The sequence below is a fragment of the Sander lucioperca genome, chromosome 4, assembly GCF_008315115.2.
Source record: "Sander lucioperca isolate FBNREF2018 chromosome 4, SLUC_FBN_1.2, whole genome shotgun sequence".
NCBI lineage: Eukaryota > Metazoa > Chordata > Actinopteri > Perciformes > Percidae > Sander > Sander lucioperca.
In genome coordinates, this window is record NC_050176.1 from 16,272,579 (window position 1) to 16,293,103 (window position 20,525).

At 41.3% G+C, this 20,525-nt stretch overlaps 1 protein-coding gene across 3 annotated transcripts in view; it reads right to left on the minus strand.

Annotated features, from left to right (window-relative positions):
* Positions 1–8,023: 8,023 nt before the first annotated feature.
* Positions 8,024–20,525, minus strand: part of LOC116042609 (lysophosphatidic acid receptor 2-like) — a 29,027-nt gene continuing 16,525 nt past the window's right edge. The window contains exons 2-6 of one of the 3 annotated variants that reach the window (XR_004897187.1): positions 17,691–18,163; positions 14,633–15,127; positions 14,082–14,275; positions 12,297–12,389; positions 8,024–8,156 (exon numbers count right to left, since the gene is read on the minus strand). Coding sequence is in view for 1 of the 3 variants with exons in the window: in XM_031288874.2 (XP_031144734.1) it covers positions 12,021–12,041; positions 14,055–14,275; positions 14,633–15,127; positions 17,691–17,946 (993 nt within the window). In the remaining 2 variants the exon portion in view is untranslated. Of the gene's footprint in view, positions 8,157–11,913; positions 12,042–12,296; positions 12,390–14,054; positions 14,276–14,632; positions 15,128–17,690; positions 18,164–20,525 lie in introns of those variants that run through there. The other 2 variants (XR_004103268.2, XM_031288874.2) reach the window with 2 other exon arrangements.

Genomic DNA, 20,525 nt, shown 5'->3' on the forward strand with positions numbered 1-20,525 from the left:
TGGGGGGGGGTCATGCTTTCAGATTAGTTTAAAGGGAAGAAGGAACGAAAAAAGGAAATGAAAGAAATAAAGGACTCATGGGAAACACCAGACACATAAAGAGAAATGCTTGCTTGAGGTTGTTGAATGTAAATTCTTCATCTGCAACACCAGCTGTGGACCTTTGTTGCATGCTCTCACTCTCTCGCTCTCTCTCTCCCCCATGTTTCCTGTCACCTTTCAGCTATTTACTATTGAATAGGGGGAAATGCCTGAAATGCTGCTACAACTGCTTTAAAAGTAACTAACAGAGATGGTAAGTAGAAAGCTTAGCAGCCACAGTTCCTGCTTTCCTCTAATGGTATATTAGGCTATATACAGTAATCCATTTCATGGTTTACACCCCTTCAGATTTCCGCCTTGTATAAGAGAGTTGTGTGCTGATGAATGCCATTTTTGAGTAAGAAAAGTTATTAAGCACATCATCCTTATGTCCACAGTCTCCCTCTGTAGGTTGTAGCTAAATCGTTGGAATAATGACCCAATACATTCATTGGGTCAGGATTACAACCTAACATAACATATACTGTATATTTTTACCTTGCACACTCTAGAAAATACCCATCCTTCAGATGATAATAATTCTGTTGCAAGATATACAATTTAATTTCAAAACCCTTTTTAGTCTATCAGGCCTGACCATGTCCTCATCCTCATCACAACCAAATCTGCCTTTAGTACAGTACAATAAAGACAATGACAGCTAGAGAAACAACACCACCAACCTCCAGCAACAATGGGCTGTTCATCTCATGCTTTATTCAGAAGACGCACGAGGCCCCCAGTTCACCACCCCAGTGAGAGGGCAGAATCCAGTAACAGAGACACATGTCAGAGACAATATGAAGCTATCTGGTCATCTTGTTTTCCTTCCTTAGTTTGATACAGGACTACAGGGGCTGAACATGTAGTTTAGGATGAACTGTTTGCTCTTGAGATTGCTGCAATGATTTTTATGGTACTCCAAACTACTGTGTCATAATGAAAATGAGTGATGGGCGATTAGAAAATGGGAAAAGATAAGGAGGAAATAACAGGCAAATTGTACAGCGATCAGATGGAGCAAGAGTGAAGAGGCAAGGGTGAGGAAAAAGTGGATTTTTCCTGTTTACAGAAATGGTCCAGTGTGTTGAGGTTAGCGTGCGATAAATGTGACAGGCATGTTTGTTCAACATATACAATCTGCTTTCCTTATTAGGCGGGTTGTGTGTCGCAGTGTGTATGTTCCAGCAGTCATAGTTTCCACTTTGTTGTATCGAGGCTGCTCCATTTCCTCCAAGCGTCACAGACAGCTGCCCGGAGGCTGGTTTCATTGTCGCCATGTCAACGAGGATGCTGATTTCCCTCCGTGCCTTCCACACCTGCTTCTCACTGTATGACCAAACAAATCTTTCATGTTAGGGCATAATACCCACCAGGCCAGGGTTAGAAGCAGGTCAGAGCAATATACTATTAAAGCTAACGTTTTAAATTTGCTGTTATTGCACCATGAATTATATTGTATGGCAGTTTTTCTTTGTATAAGTGAACATTCAACAGTGGGGGTTGTCTACCTATTGAGCAATAAGATCCATTCAGAGGTGATGCAACATGGAGAAAATGATTATGACAATGTCTTGAATGTTTTTCTAGGATTAATGGTTAACTTTATGGCTTTGTAATGATAATATTAAAGGAACACGCCGACTTATTGGGACTTTAGCTTATTCACCGTAACCCCCAGAGTTAGATGAGTCCATACATACCCTTCTCATCTCCGTACGTGTTGTAACTCTGTCTGACGGCCCCACCGGTAGCTTAGCCTAGCACAGATCTTGGAGATAACAGGTTCCAACTAGCCTACTGCTCCGAATAAGTGACAAAATAACGCCAACATGTTCCTATTTACATGTTGTGATTTGTATAGTCACAGCGTGTACAAATAACAAGGTCACATGAGACACAGCCATCTTCTAACCGTATATAGGAACATGTTGGCGTTATTTTGTCACTTATTCGGAGCAGTAGGCTAGTTGGAGCCGTTTACCTCCAGGATCTGTGCTAGGCTAAGCTATCGGTGGAGCCGTCGGACAGAGTTACAACACGTACGGAGATGAGAAGGGTATGTATGGACTTATCTAACTCTGGGGGTTACGGTGAATAAGCTAAAGTCCCATAAGTCGGCGTGTTCCTTTAAGGCCTGTCAAATCAGCATTTAAAATGGGGAAATGTTGCAGCAAAATGAGACAATTTCACTGTGTTGTGATGATCCTGCACTTTTTCATATTGTTTCCTTTTTGTTTAACAGGAGGTTTCATATTGTTTCCTTTTTGTTTAACAGGAGGTACAGTATGTCTTGTGATAACAGTTTTGTTATCTCAGTGTCCCAAAAGTCATTGAAATGACGCTTGAGGTAGAACAAAGATGTCATCTGTCGAGATCAGCCGTCGCAAAACTTGGAAAATGTGCAAGCTTGCAAAGTGCGATACACATAGGTATTTATAGATAAATTAAAAAGAATTAGAAATAAGTTCTCTACAAATATCTTGAAGTTATTCGTATACATTTTTTTTATAGTGTTTTCATTATTTTGTCTACCCCATTTACATCAACGAGGGCAGGCTAAATAACAGAAACACATCTCTGTATAATGCAATACAGTTCAACAGCACCATGAACTAGATCTTCCAAAATAACCAAAAAGTTGAATCAACACATCGTTAAAAGTGAATATTGTTACAATATTTTGATTCGGTCAGTTTGGTCAAGTTTGTATTGATACTACTGTCCCTTGCAGTGGTAGAAGCTGGACATTTAAACCATTTAAACCGTAGGCTACTTTTAGCTAACAATTTCAACCATCACTTTTAGCCGACTAAAATTTTTAAGCCAGCTATTTCAACTATGTATCCCATACTACCCTCACCTATAGCTAACTAGTTCAACTTCTCCTATCCTGTGATTATAACTAGCTACTGTTACTGTGACTATACATTTACTTAGGATCAGCATCACATACTTTTTCAAATTTGAGCTACTTCACAATCTTTCCAGTTGAGTCCTAGAATTCCTGCAATAGCCGGAGTTGATGTGCTACGATTGGGAGGTTAACAACAGCTACTGAATGGACTGAGATTGGTTTGTTAAATGCTGTTTCCAAGCCTTTACGTTTTTGATTTACCTTGTAGGAGATCCTAACCCTTGTAGGTTGGGAGCAACTGCTCAGTAACGCACTAGTGCTATTTAAGTAACCAGGGCTTTATAATGAAATAGCAATGCAAAAAACAAAGCCAAAAGGTTATTTAAAAAAAGAGTTGCTCTGTTACTAAAAAAGGCAAAACAGACAAAGCTCTATTTTAGAACGGGAAGAAGGAAAAGGAAATGTACTGTGGATCCCAAGACAATGGAGGAAAAGCATAAGTGCTTCAGAGTGATTTATCAAAGAGAGTGTGGAGATTTTCAACCAGTGTGTGGTGACATGGCAGATACAGAGAGAGAAGGCCAAGTCAACAACATGAAGCTCCGTGAGCATGAGAGCAAGTTGCGTGTGAGCAGCCGAATGTGTCATCAAGTGTTTGTTTTTGTCAGACTTATGTGGGGTCTTGTGCAATGTGCTCCAGTCTGAATTGTGATTGTACGTGTTTGCATGTGCATAAATCACATATGGAGTTGGTTATTGTCATCTGGCATCGATTTTTGGGAGTGCCTTGATGTCCCAATGATTGCCCTCATCACCGATTTCCACCCCCACTGCTTTTAATGCCATTAACGGGAAGACTGCAGTGGTTCTTACTCAGGATCCATAACCAGGAGGCCATACATGTGCAGTACACACTGCTGGCATGTGGTACTGCATGTCTGTAAATCCCCTCCATCCTTCCCACACACAACTACACACATTTTTCTCTCTTAAAAGAGGGCATCACAGTTCCCAAGAAATGTAACTCTGAGTCAGTGGTGGACTCAGGCTGTCTAAGGGGCAGAGGTGAAAAAATAAAAAGGGCACCAGCTACATGCAGTGGGGTACCACCAGTTTTCTAGCACGCACAGCAGCTTGGAAGGCCCTTTATAAAGTTTTTTTTTCCCACTGGAAGGACAACCTATGGCATTTTAACATGGTGTCTCCACTGAAAGGACACCCTATTGCACTTTATCACATTTTCTCTAATGGAAAGAGACAACCTATGGCACTTTATCACGTTTTCTCCACTGCAAATACACCGTATTGCACTTAATCACATTTTCTACACTGGAAGTACACCCTATTGCCGTTTATCACATTTTCTTTAATGGAAAGAGACAACCTATGGCACTTTATCACATTTTCTCCACTGCAAATACACCGTATTGCACTTAATCACATTTTCTACACTGGAAGTACACCCTATTGCCCTTTATCACATTTTCTCTAATGGAAAGAGACACACTATTGCCCTTTATCACATTTTCTCTAATGGAAAGAGACAACCTATGGCACTTTATCACATTTTCTTCACTGGAACTACACCCTATTGCACGTTATCACATTTTCTACATTGGAAGTACACCCTATTGCACTTTATTATGTTTTCTGCACTGGAACTACACCCTATTCCACTTTATTATGTTTTCTCTACTAGAAGGACGCCATAGAGGCACTTTATCATGTTTTATCTACCATAGGGGCATCCAAGAGGGCACTTTTGCTGCAGGTTTTTCCAAACATGGGTGCACCAAGGGGGCCAGTCAGTGGCCTTCTTTTAGACTTTTTTCTTTGAAAAATTATTTAAATTGTGGTACTGGACTGCTTCCTGGTGTGAATAAAATACAGGGTCACAAAATAAATCTGAGAGGTCACAGGATCAACAGTGTAGGGAAGCAGAAAATAGCACATTGTGTTGTTTAAAAAAAATCTAAAACAGCTTTTAAAAATATTCAAATCAAACAAGAATAAAAATGACTTAACGGTAGAATTGGTCACAACCAGTGCAACAACATGCACAACACTGCTTTGTTTTAAAGGATCAAAAGCCAAAAATACTTTTACCAACAATATTTCCATCTGAAATGTAGTGTAGAAAAAAAAAAACAAGTAGAGGAAATGGAGTAAATGTACCCAAAACAGAGGGGGTCAAGAAAAAGTGCTTCTCTGCCTTTATTAGAGGATCACATCACTGCTCCATGAACACTCATAAATTATGTGTTGCCACATACAGTAGTAACGAATGTTTCTCATTCCTTTCCTGCTATTCATTCCCCTCTCGTCATCCCTCTGCCTGTCATGCTTCTTTTTTTTTTAGATAATTTTTTGGCCATTTTTAGGCCTTTATTGACAGGACAGCTGAAGAAATGAAAGGGGAGAGAGAGGTGGAATGGCATGCAGCAAAGGGCCGCAGGTTGGAGTCGAACCCGGGCCCGCTGCGTCGAGAAGTAAACCTCTATATATGGGCGCCCGCTCCACCAACTGAGCTATCTGGGTGCCCCTGTCATCCTTTTTTTCATGTCTCTGCACATTTTTCACTTCTTCATTTCATAAACCACAAATGCTCCTGGGTTCCCTTTTCCTTGTTACATTTCTGAAAACCTCACTTTGCCATAAAGCTCTCTGTCTTTTAGTATTTTTAACATTTCTCATTCTCCTGTATATTCTTAACTGGAGAAGGAAGAAGCAAATGCAGCATATCACCAGCATGCCTTATCTTTATGTTGGCCTTTTCTCATCCTCACCTGATAAATTCAGAGGCCTGCTTGGCAGTTTTCCCATATTTAGTTTCACTGACCTCCTTCCTTTTGGAAATGCAGTAGGTTTCTGTCAGATCTGAACAAGTTCAATGCTATGCAAAACCACAAAGGCACTCATTTGAAAGTCAAAGGCAATGGACAGGAAATGCTTTCTGCTTGTTGAACAAGATGAACAGTTGAACAGAGCAGATCATAGCAAAGGTTTATCAGTGTACGCTGTGTGTTATCAGCCTGTTCAAGGCCACAGGAGACAGTTTTGGAAATAGTTTAAATAACAGTGTGCACAGTATTGCTGGCAGTGTGGGTGCCAAGGCTTCTGATATGTGATGCTTGAGAGTCGAGGCTCGTCCTTAAATGCAAAGCAGTGATGTCTAAGCTTGCTTTGAATCACCTGAAGTCATGTGACTGACAAGGTTTTTGAATCTGCCTGCTGCTTCTTCTCAACCTGCGGCTGGTTGGAACTGGTTTCCACCACAACATCCTCTGTTGCTGTTGTAACAGTACATCCTCGGGGCGGCCTCTAGCTCACCCAGTAAGAGCATGCGCCCCATGTAGGCTGAGTCCTTTGCTGCAGCCCGGGTTCGAGTCCAACCTGCTGTCATCCCCCATCTCTCTCCCACCTTTCCTGTCTATCCACTGTCACTATCTAATAAAGGGAAAAAATGCTCCAAAAAATAATCTTAAAAAAAAGAACATCCTGCACAGAGGTCCAATTACAAAGTGAGTCCTTTAACACCTTCAGGTCTCATGAAATGTTTTGTCCTCTTTACTTTTGATTGGCTTTGATTTCCTTTCTGCTTGTGTTCATTCTGTTATTATCGCACTTTATTCACACATTGGAACAGCACAGTGTGTAGCATTACTGGTAGTAACTCTACATAAAGGAGGGATTTTAGCGTGGCTGTCTGATACTGGAGCTAAATCGGGAAAAAAAAAAAAACGCTGAATTGAAGAATGACTCAGGAGGCAGAAGTCTGTGCATAGACAACAAAAGGGGAACAAAAGGGAATTAAGAAAGAGAAAATAAGTTCAATATAATTTAAACAACACAGCCTCACAGCAAGTTGCTACCAACAACTCTCCCACGGTCTTTATATACCCCTCCTGGCCCCACCCTAACTGGACTAAACCACTGCATAGGAGTTAGGTAAACCAGAGAGGGACATTTCCATTTCCACCTGATCCTAACAGGAGCAAAGCAAGCAATTGCATGCCAACAATATTTCAAGATGGGATACTATTACTGAACCCTTTCCCCTAGGATGAATCTTATGATCTCCGACCCTTAACTATAGCCAACAGTATCTGGTCACACAGAAAGAGAGTTTAAAGATGTCTCTAAACTGCTCTGACGAAGAGGAAGAGATGACTGGACCCTCCCGACCCCTTCCGCTTCAGCCCTTCACACAATCGCAATTAGGAAACATCATTGTATGGAAATTATGTTTGATCATACACCTGTAATCATGTTAACTTCCCTTTTTGTTTGATCAGGCTGAGTTCTTCACAACACTGGAAGAGATTTTTGTCTAGTTCCTCGTTCACAGAGTGGTATTACAAAATTCCCAAGGTTAGCACTGCACAGACAAGCATAAGCCTTATTCTTCCTTCCATATCTTATTGATTAAATTATCAAAAAAAATAACTGATGGCTTCACCCTGTCGGCCCGATGTGAAAAGGTATAGAGGGAACCAACAACAAATATTTATTTGTAGATCAGTTTGCTGAGTTGATTCTATTAAAAGTATGCATAAACACTACACAGCCACTACACATTACACTCAGATATAGTTGATGTATTTCACTCCAAAGACATGGACTTTAGTCTGTGGACAGGGGTGTCCAAATACTTCTGACTATATAGGGTATGTTGAGTAGCAGTGAGTGAGAGCTTAGACTGTACACACTCTACTTCTTTCTTTATAGCTCCCCCATTTGGCTGAAACTAGAATTGCAGCAGGGTTCACCATTTGGACCACAGAATTACAGTATGCGTGTAAATAACAGTGCAGGAGACAAAAACAAATACAAGATTTTTAGAGACTTGTTGTTTAATATTAATAATTATTTTAATTAAAAAATGATGTACTCCCTAATCTGAACAAGATGAATTTATTGACCTCAATGCCTCACTTGCCAACATACCAACAGGTTGATCTGGGTAAAATAAATCAAAGAGAAAAATAGCAAAGGGAAAAGAAAACTAAATAAACTCAAAACAATCAAATATGAAAAGGGAAAAGAATGAAACTTAAAAAAAAGCAATTATAGAATCGAAAACAGGGTTGAAGCTTGGGTGAGGAGGATGGAGGCAGGGAGGGGAGCGAGGATGGGGGAGGCTGCGAGGGTTTTGGAGGAAGTGGCGCTGCTCGGTTGCTAGGTCTTGATGGTTGCTGGGGAAGAGCGTTGTGGATCGCTGCAAAACACAAGAAGAGAGGGATGGGGAAAAAAACAAGAAAATATGAGTTTTGTGTCGTATGTTGTAACCATCTTTAAAAAAGCAGCAATTAAAAAAAAAAAATTGATTCTGGGAATTATGTTTATACAAATCAAAAGCATTTGTGCTGAAACAATGATTCAATTAATTGATTGACAGATACTTCATCTAAAAAAATTCTGATGATCACAATTCTTTAAGTGTTTAACAGTTAACAGTTAACTTGAATATTGTTTGGCATCAGAATGAAGTTGCTGATTACTTGCGGCCCCTACCGGTCGGTTTAGAGGGGTCAGCAGTCAATGACGGTATAAAACAAAGCAGTCAATAAAATAGGTTTTCAAAAAATGTGTTTGTGTGTTAAGTTTGATACCCAGCCCTACCCACAACTACTTTAAACCTGTTGGAAGGATTGTGAAATGTCCAACAATGGTACAACAGGCCTGTAGCAATCGCGATTTGATTTAACAATACATGTTTCATGCTAGGTGTAGCTGATGAAGAGGGCAAACCAGTACAGACAACATAAGAACTCTACGTACAAATAAAACGTCAAAAAGCGTCACTAGCACCAACTCAATTCTTGATTGGCCAAAAGGCACATACAGTTGTGTTCAGAATAATAGCAGTGTGTTTAAAAAAGTGAATAATGCTCAAAATCCTTTGAATATCTTTTAATTCCATAATATCAATGCATTGGGAACACTGCACATTCAATTCCAAATCAAAACATGACCAAAATTGATCAGGTTTGTGTTCTACCTTTACAGAAAGTGAAGAAAAAGGAATATTAGGCTGTTCAAATAAATAGCAGTATTTGCATTTTTCTTTACAAACCCAAACATTTACTGTATGAACTGAAAAAATGTCAAGGGTTTGCTTTACTTTGAATCACTGCACTAATATTTAGTTGCATAACCATTATTTCTGAGAACTGCTTCACATCTGTGTTGCATGGAGTCGACCAACTTCTGGCACCTGTGAACAGGTATTCCAGCCCAGGACGATTTAACTACATTCCACAGTTCCTCTGCATTACTGGGTTTTGCCACAGAAACAACATTTTTGATGTCACCCCACACGTTTTCTATGGGATTGAGGTCTGGGGATTGGGCTGGCCACTCCATAACATCAATCTTGTTCATCTGGAACCAAGACTTTGCTCGCTTACTGGTGTGTTTTGGGTCATTGTCTTGTTGAAAGACCCATTTCAAAGGCATTTCCTCTTCAGCATCAACATGACCTCTTGAAGTATTTTGATGTATTGAAACTGATCCATGATCCCTGGTATGCGATAAATAGGCCCAACACCACAGTATGAGAAACATCCCCATAACATGATTTTTGCACCACCATGCTTTACTGTCTTCACAGTGTACTGTGGCTTGAATTCAGTGCATGGGGGTCATCGGACTGCAGCCCCTAGACCCAAAAAAACAAAAACAATTTTGCTCTCATCAGTCCCCAGAATGTTAACCCCATTTCTCCTTTGGCAAATTTCAACCTATTCAGTACGTCTTTTTTTCAGCAATGGGACTTTGCGGGGGCTTCTAGCTGATAGCTTTGCTTCACATAGCCTTCTTCTGATCGTAACAGTACTCACAGGTAACTTTAAGTCTTCTTTGATTTTCCTGGAGCTGATCATTGGTTGAGCCTTTGCCATTTTGGCTATTCTTCGATCCATTCGAATGGTAGTTGACCGTTTTTCCCCCCGTCGTTCAGGCTTTGGATGCCATTTCAAGGCATTTGAAATCATTTGGGCTGAACAGCCTATACTTTTCTGCACTTCTTTATATGTTTTCCCCTCTCCAATCAACTTTTTAATCAAAATCCGTTGTTTCTCAGAGCAATGTCTGGAACGACCCATTTTGCTGAGTATTTCAGTGTGAAATGCACTATAACCAGCATGCACAACATTTGCTTCCTTCCTTCCTTAAATATATGGGCCATAACTGACACCTGTTTCTTTACAGAATCAATCACATCACTAATTGAACACAACACTGCTATTATTTTGAACATGCCCCTTTCAATTACAGATTCAATTACACAGAATGAGCAGCATGCATGTCATGACTGTTGGGTCTGTTGGTTTTCTATGACTCTACAACAGTCACACTTGTAGAAATATCACTTCTACCAAAAAATTTGATTTATGAGGTTAGTGATGTTGGACTGCTATTACTTTGAACACAACTGTACACATCAAATCATTCAACAAGCATTCTCAGACGGGTGCAAGAGAACGATGCTGTCATTTATGATACGATGATTCCCGAACTGACAAGCGCATTGTTATATCTACTTGCCCGACATGCTGTTTTATTTGCCTCGGGCCATGGAGCAACCCTTATAGTTGAACCCTGCATCCTAAACTCTTACCAGGCTCCCGTCTGCCCCCTCGGCGTCCCTTGGTGACAACAGCAATCTCCTTCTCCTCCTGGGGCATCTGTGTGATCTTCTGGAAAAAGACCTTTTCCAAGGCCTCCGCCATTAGGACAATATCATCCCCAGGCTAAACACACAAACACAACGCATGCACACATTTAGAATGCATAAGCTCTTTATGTGCAGATGCTTTCCTTGAGTAGCATAATTTGTCACCTGAACTTTTAAGTTCAGGAAAGTCACGTGACTAGACGTTATGTGGACAGTGGCTGACCTTGTTGTAGATGTAGCAGTTTGTGAACATTGTGTTGAAGTCTTGGATACACTCATGGGCATTCCAGTAGTAGTGGTTCTCCAAACGTTTTTTTATCGTGCCCATGTCCATAGGTATCTTGATGATCTTGTAGTAGTCCTTAAGTGAGACGGAGAGCAGGTAGAAAGTATTTGATTAGCATCTTGTCTGGGCGAAAGTAAATGAAGAATGTGAGAAAAAGACACAATGTCTTTTGTTTTTAAACTCTCATTATCGGTCATCAGTTCAAAATACACAATTCATGTCAACCGTGTAATTAATCACTTGTAGCACTTGTAACACATCAGCGGTGCAGAAGCCTGGTGATATTCTATATTTTTCTTGTTCAAGAAATTGCATGAAAACACCACAATCAACAATGAAAGTACCTCCGGTTGCGCACTTTAAATCCTAGCGCGCCAGCGAGATCTACGTCATTTTGACGTCACATTGTCGACGCGACGACTGCAAAGAGGCCTTTACAGGTCCAGGTATTTTTCAACTAGTTTCTCCTTTTTGACCGTGACAGCTACAAAAACACAGAAGAAGTACTACTTTCTTTCCAGTGAAGAAATCAAGTCAGCTGTCACGATGCACTAACTGAGGAAGCAAGTCTGAATAAAATGCAGCTTTTTCTGCTGAATAAAGAAAAAAACATATTGCAGCTATTTTGATGCTATTAAGTGTTTTGGATTTTGATTACAGGCGCGCACACACACACACACACACACACACACACGACTCACAGGTAAACCGAGTTTGATGGCATCAACAGGAGCTTGGAAGGGCCATGCAAAGTGGTGTTTCCACAATGTCTTCAACACATCTTTCAGCAGGTACTGAAAAAGAGAAAAATCATAAAAAAAAAAAAAATCAATCGAATTTAGATCCAAACACCAGCCAAAGTTTACATTTACAAACACACAAACCGAAACCTCCGTACCTGTAGCTGGTTGGTCTGTCGTTTGGGTCTGGAGGGGTTCCATGCTTCAGGGGGTGGAGGGTTGAAGGCGAGAGGCGGTGGAGCAGAGGGAGGGTTCTGGCTGCTGCCAGCCTCCAGTCCGTCTCCCATCGCAGAGATGGGTTGCAGTGACTGAGCCGACGGTTTGAGCAGATAGGACCTGGCAGGGGCAGGTGGGACCGGGGGGACCCCCCTCAGGCCATTACACTCCTCGCTCGACTCTCTGGAAGGACAGGCATCAAAAGCATCATCGCCACTGGCACTACTACTGCTACTATAACACTGCTCGTTAGTGAAGCCAACTAGGGATGTCACGAGAACCGATACTTGCAATACCTTTCGATTCTAAAACACAGACGATGCCCATTTTTTTCAAGCACCGTGAGCGCCGATGCCAGTGTTGTTAGCATCGGTGCTGCGCCTCTTCTGGAACTGATGGGGGCAGTATACGCTTCAGAGTGTTCCAGTCGATACTTACATTCAGAAGTAGGAGGTCACGAACAAGTGGAACTACACATGGCATAGACAGCCGAAGTCACGCCCTTCTACTTCGGTCCATGGGACCTATCTTTCGAAAAAATATGAACAAGAGTCAATGGAGAGATAATTATTTTTTATATTATACGTCTGTGTGTATCGTACCGGGGATGTAACGTTACTCAAATGAGCAGCGGATCTTGCTCGTTTTCTTGCTTATCTGCTGAAAACACTTCACTGGAAAAAACATATCAGGTAAGATAACATTACATGTGTTGTGGAACAGAGCTAAGCTAGCTAGCTAGCGAGCAAGTTGAGCATCAAGCTACGTGACGTAAATTGTGTGAGATGAGATGTCGTTCACTGAGTGGTTTCACACAAAACTAAGTGGTCATATGACAAACCTACGGCTAACTGAGACTTTCTTCGTTTGCAAAATTCCTTTAAATTGACGAACATCATATTTGTAATCCATGGCTCAATTCAAAAGGGATCAAAAAATAATTTGCCTCTCCCCCGTTCACTGGAATGTGTCTGGGGACACTAGTTGTTGCACTTTGACCATTAATTGCACTTTATTATGTTGTTCTATGCTCTATTGCAATGTTTTGTATGTCTTGTTATGACATTGATATTTTTCAAATATTTAAAAAAAGAAGTTCATGTTTCAAGTTCAAGTACATGGAATCTTAGAAAATCTTTTTTTTACCGTGGTATCGAAATTGGCATCGAGAATCGTGTTATTTTACTGGTATTGGTACAGACTACTGAATTTTTGGTATCGTGACACCCCTAAAGCCAACTCTGATTTAAATTTCTCAAGATATAAACCACAGTCAGCCTCATTATCACAATTCAAATCTGAAACCAACCCACTACCACATGGACATGGATCCTTCATCCTCTCTATCGCCGTGTCAGTACGTTTCTTTAAAATGTCAGCTTCAATGTAGGGCTGGGTAATATATATATATATATATATCGATATTATATCGATATATGAGGCTAGATATCGTCTCACATTTTGGATATCGTAATATTGTGATCTGACACAAGTGTTGCCTCTTCCTGGTTTTAAAGGCCTACAGTAAAATTATGTCAATTTCTTACCAGACTTTCTAGCTGTGTTATCATTAGCCTTCACCACTCTCATTATTTTGTGAAAGCACCAATAGTCAACATTACAATATCGCCATTGATGTATTTGGTCAAAAATATCCTGATATTTGATTTTTTTTTTTTCCATATCACCCAGCTCTACTTCAATGGCATTGGCATGTGAGAGGGAGATAACTTGGCAAGGTAGAGTTTTACCCCCCCTCCCCGAAGAAAAACACACTGTCTCATCTTTCTGTCAAGTTACACTATTCTTTTCACAACTAAGGAAACATCCATTGATGTTGGCATGACATATGCAGAAGATAATTTTTCTGATTCTTAATGGTTAGTGTTTATTTTGATGTAGGCTGATAGCTTTAAAACAATAACATATCAATAACATATACCATCCCAATTCTATTCCAAATCAATCAAATGACTTGAGCTCTCAGTTACAGTTGTCAGAAAAACATTTGAAATGTATGTACATAAGTAAGAAGCAGTTTTTATTCTATTCAGTACAATGCTAGTAGTAGCAGCATGTTGTCCATCTGGCATTGGCAATTCATTCCATGTTTGGAATTTCACTCTCTTTGATCAAAATATTAGAACCATTTTAAACACTGGACCGGAGACAAGGCAGAGTCTACGTTGTAGGTACCTTGCCGTGGCTGCCCCGCAGGCACAGGCAGCACAGGATCTCCTTGAAGGTCCTTCTCATGTCAGTGTCCCTGAAGGAGTAGATGATGGGGTTGAAGAAGGAGTTGCACTCGGCCAGGACCAAGAAGTACTTCTCGAAGCGCAGCACCTCACACGCGTCACAGCCCATACCGTCGAGCAGCAGAATGACCAGGCCGGGCGTCCAGCAGAACACAAAACAGCCTGGAGGGAGAGGGAGATCACAGGTACATAAGGTCATTAGAAATCTTGTAATAACATTGGAAATACAAAATAAAAGGCGTGGCTGGTGGCAGATAAAATAGGAGGAAAGACAGTTATATACAGATATAGCTGTAAAGAATGTGAAGAAATGGGGGTCTAGCTAAGAGAGAAAGGGAATGTATGCACACACACACACACACACACACACACACACACAAGAAGTGTATGTATGGACTTATCTAACTCTGAGGGATACGGTGAATAAGCTAAAGTCCCAATAAGTCTGCGTGTTCCTTTAAGGAGAGTTACAGGGTCAGGCTACAAATGTTGATTGAACTGGTGTGTGTGCTTCCTCACCCAGGATCATGGAGACAGTCTTCATCAGGTTGAACACTGTCTCTTTGTGTCTCATCTGAGTGGTGTGCTTTGACATCTGCTTGTTCGTGCGTTTCACGTAGACAAAGATCCGGGTGTAGACAGCCACCATGATGAAGAAGGTCAGCAGGTTAAGAACCCCCCAGAACACCAGGTAGCTGCGGCTGAACATCGGCGCCATGGTGGAGCAGTTCTCCAGGTCGCACAGGCAGTGCCAGCCCATGGTGGGAACCAGTCCCATGACGATGGCCACCAGCCAGATGCACATTATGATGATAAAAACACAACGGGTGCTCATCTTACTGTGCAGCTGCATGTTGAAGATGGTTTGGTGACGCTCCAAGGCCACAGCCATGAGGTTGAGGACGGAAGCTATCAGGCTGGTGTCGATCAGTCCCTGTCGCACAAACCACTGATACTTAGACAGCTTAATGGTCCACGGACCGGTATGAAACATCAAGTGGAGGTAGGAGACACCTGGAAAAGGAAATTGGGGGTTTAACAAATAAAAAAGAACTACAGGATAATCCACACTATTACATATTGGGTTGTATTCAAGGCGTAGTTTGCATTTAGGGATCATTTTCCTACCTACCAAGGCCGAGACAAAATCATGACATTCTAAATGTCCCATTCAGTTTCTATTGTCATGCACCCACAGCTATGGCTGCAGAAACAATGGCATTCTAAGTGACAATATTGATATTAGGATATCATATATAGTTATAAAAAGACAAGTGTCTGAAGAAAAAGTAATCTTCAGCATTAAAAAGGTGCATTTCCTTACTAAAGAGATAAGCAGGTCCTGACCTCTTGAAGGCATATGATGAGAGTTAAACACCCACAGCCATCGTTTCTTATGTAATCCTGTGCATCTGCAGCATCTTCACGAATTGTAGATTTATCAGCATCACTGAATAGTCAAGAAACACTACTGTGCTCTTTCCCAGCATCTAAACTCATCAACTCTCTATAAAAATAACTTCTTTTTTTTTTTAAATCACATTTATTGCACAGATGCAACGTTGCATGACGGAGCCTGAGTGTGTTGCAGTATATCAAATATCTAAGCCAAGATAGGGTTAAACTCACAATGTGCATTGAGAGAGTAGTACATGGAAAAAAGTCCATTTCCCTTAAACCAAAACTTTAACATTAAAACATAATTTTAATGTGAACACAGATTATAGCAGAGAAGAGAGCCACATGTGTGGTGTGGTTAAATGTGTTAAAACGTGTGTGTGATTTACAGTACATTCCCTTTCTCCCTTAGCTAAGCCCCCCATTTCTTCACATTCTTTACAGCTATATCGGTATATAATTGTCTTTCCTCCTATTTTATCTGCCACTAGCCACACCTTTTATTTTGTATTTCCAATGTTATTACAAGATTTCTAATGACTTTATGTACCCGTGATCTCCCTCTCCAATCTACCAATCAGAGCGTCATCTCACATTCCCTTTAAGAGCAGGCGCGCTTGTTCCATGGCAGATTGCTATTATGATGGTGGATTTGCCTGGCGCAAGCCAGCGGGAGCTGTCCAGGATGCAGCAAAGTAATAAATGCCTGTCTTGACCGGGTGGCGATGTTGCTGCGGCCTCTCGAGCGCATCTCCTCAAGTCTGGAGAGGATTGCTGCAGCCATGGAGCGTGTGGCTCCAAACGCACCACCTGCTCCTGTTGTGCCCCTTCCTCCTCCCCCCACCCCATCTCTGTCCACCCGCTCCACCATGAGCACATCGCGCATTGCCACTCCCGGATCCTCAAGTGTCCAATCCCGCCATAGTTCAACATCACGTCTCCTTAAGTCCTCTAATATTTCCTCATTTATGTCATCAACACATCCATGATTCATGGAAATGTTATGTAAAACATAACAAGCCACAAAGAACGCTGCGACTTTGAGGACTGTACTGTAAAGTGCCTCCTGACCTATCCAAACACCTGAAGCGCATTTTCAGTAATATTTTTCCTTGTAATTATGCATGGTTTGCAAAAATGGGAACTGCTGCGTCCGTGTAGATGAGAGAAGCAAAGTGTATGCGCGTTGTGCACATGCTACATTATGGCCAAGCATGCTCCCCTAAAATAGCATCTGAATAACGCGCCGCTGACTTTAGACTTGGTTTTTCCTGGTCTGTGGCGGAATTGTTTCCTGAAACTGAAAAATAGCACCATGGAACGTTTGCCCCTGAACACGCCTCCTCTTTTCGCTGAACCGCCCCCGGGAGCGCAAATTCATTCCCTAATTTACCAACGTGCGTCTGTGGAGGGAAAAGTCCGCTATGAGTCGGATGCAAAATAGGAATGATACATGCGTTGGTGTAGAAAGTCAATTGCGCTGGGTGCAAGATAGGGCCCTAAAACTTTATTTTAAAACGTGTTAATAGACAGCATGGAGATGCACAGTGCCGGAAGTCAGATAACACTTAGGACAGTTAATTGTAGAATATGTATAAAACAACACAGCTACAATTTCTTTTTTCCTCTATTCAGAGGTGACAGTCTGCAGCAAACCTCATACCCCAATCCAGCGTGCTGGAGTACTGAACCAACACAATGAAAAATCTGAGTTTCTGCAGGGTCTACCGTCTCTCTAAGTTAAATTAATACTTGGTCAACAATCATACTGGAAAATTTATGAAACCCAGGAAGGATGATATGGGTTCCTACCTACTGTAGTGAACAGTAGTGACAGTGTTTGCTGTAGGTCTGATGATGCTGACTGAAACATCACATAAAAGCATTTAACATTTAACAGCCTCCTGCAGCACAATCCACTGTCTTTTTAATTTTCCAAGGCCTTTTTTTGAGGAATTCAATGTTTTAGGACCTGCATATACCCTAAAGGTGTGTCACTGTCCCACTGCTGTGCTTTCTGACTGAACTGTAGCAGCACTGAAACTTGATACAAAAAACTAAAAATATCAGATGTGACAATGCCGTTTAAATTAGACCTGGTTTGCTGTATATTTAAATAATTTGTATTACTAGTAGTTACAAGAAGAACATAGAAGCACATAAAGTAAAACAATTATACCGGCGAAGAGGTCAGCCAGAGCCAGGTTACCCAGCAGGTAATAGATGGGATAGTGAAAGCGTCTGTTTTTAAAAATGGCGCCCATGACCAAAAGGTTGGAAAAGATGACAATGAAGCAGACCGTCATGCCCAGACTGACAATCGCATAGTCACGGCTGCGCCAGTGGTCGCTGATGTTCTTGCCACTCTTCTCATAGAAAAAATCGACGGTCCGGTTGTAGTAGCATCCCTCGATGTCATCGGTGAGTATATCCATGTTGAGATAGACCGTGGATGTGGGATCAGAGAAGAGCTGGAGAGGACAGAGAGGAGAAGAAGCACAGGGGAAGGTCTAGGTCGCCATTCAGACTCGCCCTCTCTGGTGGGATGGAGATCAGCATGCCATCAGCTGGACAGATGGAGGACTGGAGGGATCCAGTCTGAAGTCTGAGGCCTTCACTGTACGGCTGTCTGGGACTCCACTGGTCTTCAACCTGTGGAAGTTTAAAACAATATGTTAATCTTTCAATCTGTGTTCATGCTGATAATAGCTGCAACACAGTAGAAAAACCAGCCAATCAGCTCACAGTGCAGAGGTCCAGAAGTCATAGATGCTAATTAACCATTTACATGCAATGAAAACTAATCTATTTCTCGATCTATCTATTCATTTATCAGAAAAAAAAGCCTAACACTCTTTGGTTCTAGCTTCTCAAATATTAGAACTTAAAGCTTTTAATTGTCTTACAATATCTTTTAGTCTTATTGGTCAGACATATTGTGACAACTTGGAAGATCTCACCAGTTCGCATCAGCTGTTCCTGCATGGTTTCAGCGCAATTTCATTTGTCTCAAATCGTAGGCATCTCTCCTTGATCCACTAGCTGCCTGCCCCCTGAATACACTGTGAAAAAGCCCAGTCTTGGCAGACAACACAGGGATCGTAAACGTCAAACAAACACTAGAGGCACAGGCTGTGCACCAAAATACAACAAACCAGCTATCCAGCAGCGACTCTCAGATACAACTCACACTACTCAATCAACTCTGCTCACTTTACCCGCCCCAAAATGTGCCCTAACCCCCTCCCCCAACCATCTTGTCGGAACGTAGTTTGTTGTATTTTGGTGCACAGCATGTGCACCTAATGTTTGTTTGACATTTATGACCCCTGTGTTGTCTCCCGAGACCGGGCTTTTTCACAGTGTATTCAGGGGGCAGCTGATCCTGAATAGGATCAGCTGCCTGCCCACTGGAAAATTAATAAGGAAAATTAGATGTGGACTATTAAATATCAGATCTCTGTCTTCTAAAGCAGTACTAGTAAACAATTTGATATCAGATAATCAATTTGACCTATTCTGCCTCACCGAAACATGGCTGTACCATGAAGAATATGTCAGTCTAAATGAAGCCACTCCTCCCAGTCATAATAATACTCAAATTCCGCGAGGCTCAGGCCGAGGAGGGGGAGTTGCAGCCATATTTGATTCAGGCCTGTTAATTAATCCTAAACCTAAACTAAATTATAACTCGTTTGAAAGCCTTGTTCTTAATCTTCAACATCCAACATGAAAACAGTACAGCCAATTATATTTGTTGTTGTTTACCGAGCACCAGGTCCATATTCTGAGTTTTTATCTGAATTCTGTTTTTATCATATGTAGTCCTTAAGATCAGACATTAATTAATGTTGATTAACTCAATGTCGTGCTTTAATATAACGGATGACCTTTATGTTAACTTTAGTCCCTCCCAAATTGATAACTTTGTAGACGCTGCTACGGCCTGCCTACAGACGACTTTAGACTCTGTTGCTCCCCTCAAAAAGAAGATGATGAAGGAAAGGAAACTAGCACCTTGGTATAACTCCCAAACACGCAAATTAAAACAAACCTCACAAAAACCTGAAAGTAAATGGCGTTCCACCAAACTGGAAGAATCTCGTTTAGATTGGCAAGACCTATAGGAAGGCCCTCAGAAATGCCAGATCAGACTATTACTCATCACTAATAGAAGAAAATAAGAACGACCCAAGGTTTCTTTTCAGCACTGTAGCCAGGCTGACAGATAGTTACAGCTCTATTGAGCCATCTATTCCTCTAGCTCTGAGTAGTGACGACTTCATGAGCTTCTTCAATGATAAAATAATAACAATTAGACATAAAATTCATCACCTTTTGCCCTCAACAACTGAACTAAACGGTTCACCTTTAAACGAAGGACTGCTTGAAAGACCTGACATACTTAGACTGCTTTTATCCTATAGACCTTCAACAACTAATGGTAAAGGTCTCTTCAGCTAAGCCATCCACCTGTCTCTTAGACCCCATCCCAACGAGGTTACTTAAAGAAGCGTTACCCGTGGTTAACACTTCATTAACCATACTAGATATGATCTATGTCTTTATTAATAGGTTATGTACCGCAGTCATTTAAAGTAGTTGTGATGAAACCTCTTCTGAAAAAACCCACCCTTGATCCTGAGGTCTTAGCCAACTTAAGACCTATATCTAACCTTCCCTTTCTCTCCAAGATCACTGAGAAGGTAGTCACTAATCAGTTATGTGATTTTCTACACAGCAATAGTCTATTTGAGGACTTTCAGTCAGGCTTTAGAATGCATCATAGCACAGAGACGGCACTGGTGAAAATTACTAACGACCTAACTGCTTCAGACAAAGGACTTGTCTCCGTACTTGTCTTATTAGATCTTAGTGCTGCATTCGACACTACTGACCATAACCAGTCCCACCAGAAAAATGCGATTACGTGATCACATAATTCAATGCATATTCAGCTAAAGTCCGCATATTTATGCGGGGGCCGCATTTTTTCAAATACACCGCACTTTCG